This window comes from Alosa alosa, chromosome 20 (genome assembly GCF_017589495.1).
Source record: "Alosa alosa isolate M-15738 ecotype Scorff River chromosome 20, AALO_Geno_1.1, whole genome shotgun sequence".
NCBI classification, from domain to species: domain Eukaryota; kingdom Metazoa; phylum Chordata; class Actinopteri; order Clupeiformes; family Clupeidae; genus Alosa; species Alosa alosa.
This window is the reverse complement of record NC_063208.1, coordinates 9755407-9758748: the sequence shown is the minus strand read 5'-3', so window position 1 is coordinate 9758748 and position 3342 is coordinate 9755407. Positions and strand designations below refer to the sequence as shown.

The 3342-nt window shown below is 44.4% G+C and overlaps 1 protein-coding gene across 1 annotated transcript; it reads left to right on the top strand.

Annotated features, from left to right (window-relative positions):
* Positions 1–1589, top strand: zgc:64022 (Ras-related and estrogen-regulated growth inhibitor-like protein). Its single transcript, XM_048229928.1, has 4 exons — positions 1–180; positions 326–379; positions 494–570; positions 713–1589. The coding sequence occupies exons 1-4, from the start codon at positions 66–68 to the stop codon at positions 1127–1129; spliced, it is 663 nt and encodes a 220-aa protein (XP_048085885.1). The 5' UTR covers positions 1–65; the 3' UTR covers positions 1130–1589.
* The last annotated feature ends 1753 nt before the right edge of the window (positions 1590–3342 follow it).

The following is a 3342-nucleotide window of genomic DNA, read 5'->3' as shown; positions in this document are numbered from 1 at the left end:
GGCGCCTCGTTCGTCCTGACTATACCGTCTGATTGTTAAGGGGAAAAGCACTGTCCAGTTTTTCAATGGTTGTTCAGGTGAATCAGCGAACGCCCAACAGCAGAAAGACAATGGATGGAAGTCAGCAAAGGGTCGAAGCAAACATTTTGTTATTGGGAGCAGACAATGTTGGGAAGTCTGGTAAGCATTTCCATTCTTATTGTCATCTCGTTACAAGTTTCATTTGTCTATGAAAAAACACGGCTATATGACAACTGTTTGCATAGTCTACATAAACAAACCCATGATCAAATCCAATTAAATTATTTGTGTTTTCTCCCCTCAGCACTTACAGTGAGATTCCTCACGCGGAGGTTCATCGGAGAATACGGTGACATAGGTGAGTTATTATTTTGTACAGGCTGCACTTGTTGACTACTCTGCACACCACTATGCTCTGTTTTTATTGTTTAACTCTGAAAAAGTGAACTGACCCGTGTTTTCACTTGCACAGATTCCATATACAGCCGCAGCGATAAAATTGATGGACGGGATATCTGTTTCAACATCTGGGACTCTTCACACTCTCAGGTAGCCTAAGCACGCATCGTCTTTCCCTAGATTGCTTTAATACTTAAAACAAAAAGCGTACTAATATATTTAACATTTGGCAGTCAAACCAAAAGCACCAAGACCAAGTCCATTTTGACTGACAATGCCACGTCTTTTTCAGAATGGTGATGAGGCCGGACACATAAGTGAAAGACAGCTCCAATGGGCAGACGGCTTCATCCTGGTGTTCAGCATCTGCGACCGGGCGAGCTTCAACGTGGTGCGGCAACAGGTGCAGCGTATCCGGCAGGCCAAGAATAAACTGCCCGCCGCCGTACCCATCATTATCGTTGGCAACAAGCGGGACCTCCAACACCGCCGAACGGTTTCCAGCGAGGAAGGGCGCCTACTCGCGCTCTCTGCAGACTGCGGATTCTTCGAGATCTCCGCCGCGGAAACCTATCACGGCGTGCTGTTGGTGTTTCACGAACTGATTGAACTAATCCGTGAGGCGCGAGCCTTGAAGAAAGGCGCTGCTGGCTTCAGAGGCATAGTGCGAAGTATGTCGGCGGTGTTTGGGCGCAAGAGAACGGAGTAAAACTTTCTGTTGGCGCTGTCGTTTGTTGGAAGTTCATCAATCTTTGGACAACTGCTGTAAGGACAACTGATGTACGAGCAGCGTATGACGAGGGCACTAACCCAGGGTCAACGTCTAAAGCGGTAGCTTATCAAGGACACTGGGATACAGACATCCCAAGTCTCCCGGAAGTTCCGGGAGTCTCCCGCATATTGATAGCGGCTCCCTGACGCCCGCAAATTAGGTAAAATCTCCCGGATCTATAGTGAGCGATCAAGAGCGCGCATGCTAGACCGTAGCGCGCACACGACGGCAGAGAGAGGGGGGTGGCTGGTGCGTGTGTGCCTGAGCGCATCCAAGGCAGAGAGCATCCTGATTGGCCTGTTTCGCTAAATTAACCAATCAGTTCAGTGGCGGGCTTTTATCTCTTTTCTCCCGAACTTAATTAATCAGTTCAGTGTAGGAACAGGAGCGTCATGGCAGTCAGTGCCTCAAAAAAGACTAATTTCAACCTACCCTTGTCTCATAAGAGTAAAAAATAATGATAGGCTGAGTCTTGCACGCTGCACTATTTGTAACAGTGACTTTAGCATTGCCCATGGCGGGTTAAATGATTGCAAAAGACATGTTGAGGTGAGTTTAACAAGTCAATTAATGTGCATATTATTCAGGCCAGCCTCACTAGACGGCTAGTTGGCAAGGCTACATGAAAAGACCCAAATACCAAAATCTACATATTTTATTTTCACAATTTCTATTTAGGCCTTCCTTATTTGGTGTACTGACTAGACATTATTGAACATATTAATCTGTATTTAAGTAGGCTGGTTTTGTTTTTGTTTTGTTTATTTTGTTGTTTGTTTTTTTTTTTTGGGGCGGGCTTCGTGATACCTCCCTGAAATGACTTTTTGCAGGTTGGGATGTCTAGGGATATGAAGTAGCAGCATGGACTTGGATCCTAATTACAAACAGACTATCCAAATGTTTTAAAATCAGGAGCAAGTTATCTAGTGTTATTATACAAGTCCCCCTGACTTGAGTAGCCTGTAGTAAGATCACTGGTACAGTAGCCTTGAATGTAAAGGGGGGCTAACAACCTAACCAGTGAGATCAACTTATGAAGTTATCCATAGGCAGCTGTGCAGGGATGCAATGCTGTCTGAAGGGTGAGGGCTGTGCTCTTCATCACATAACCACAGCCAATGAAGGTGCTTCTAAACCTGCTACCTATGCAAATAGAAATGACCGCTTTCTCATGGAGACTCACCTCAAGGATCCGAGCTCTGTTCTCCCTCACGGTCTGTTTTGGGTACTAGCGCTCAAATGAGTCTTTCTTATATGGATGCAGAGCTTCAGTTAGCCTAAGTTTATGTTTATTTAAGTGGTGATGTAAGCCATTTTTAGGGGTTTACATTCCAGACATTTTCAGTGTAGGCCTGTTGTAATGCATCTTGAAACAGATCACCTAATTTGTGACACATCTACGCTCTATGACTATAAGCATGTGGATGGACTCTGTGACCTAGCATCTGTGAGATGTGATGTCATTCCACAGGAATGGAGAGTGAGTGGCCAAGCCATCCAGTGTGCTGGCCTCCTAGAGCCTGCTGTAGGCTTCCTGCTGTAGCTGAAACAACTCCGGCTCAGATCTGGGGAGGATATGGCCCAGCTCTGCTCAAAGGTTTATCTGTTATCCGGGTGGAATGTTTTACCTGCTGGCAATATTTTACCTGAACTGATCTGATATGATTTGGATCTCTGTAAAATCTGTTGTTTATTTAAAGCTACAATATGGTCTCTGTGATTTTTGTAAACACGAAAGCTGTACTATTTTGACTATTTCTCCTAAGGTGAAGACTATGTTTATTCTACTGTTTATATTGCCAAAGAGATTATTTCTGTACATAGTATTTATAATGTTGAGGTCTTTATGTAAATATGACAGTTTTGTAATAAAACAGCAAAAAAAAAAAAACTTCAGTCTGTCTGTTCTTCCAAATAGCATCCACAACAAACAGGACTCCGTTTCAGCTATTGAGAGTATAACAACAACTGGAATTGATACAGGCCAGAATCAGAACAGATTGGGTCCATACCTAGGCCAGATCTGACCCAAAGCTACTCCAGTAGGCTACCTGGGAGCTAGGTTGCCCAAACTGGCACCTGGGGTTTGTCCAAATCTGAGAACTCAAAAGTGACCCAGAAGAACGCTGACACCTCCATTGTTCCATTTT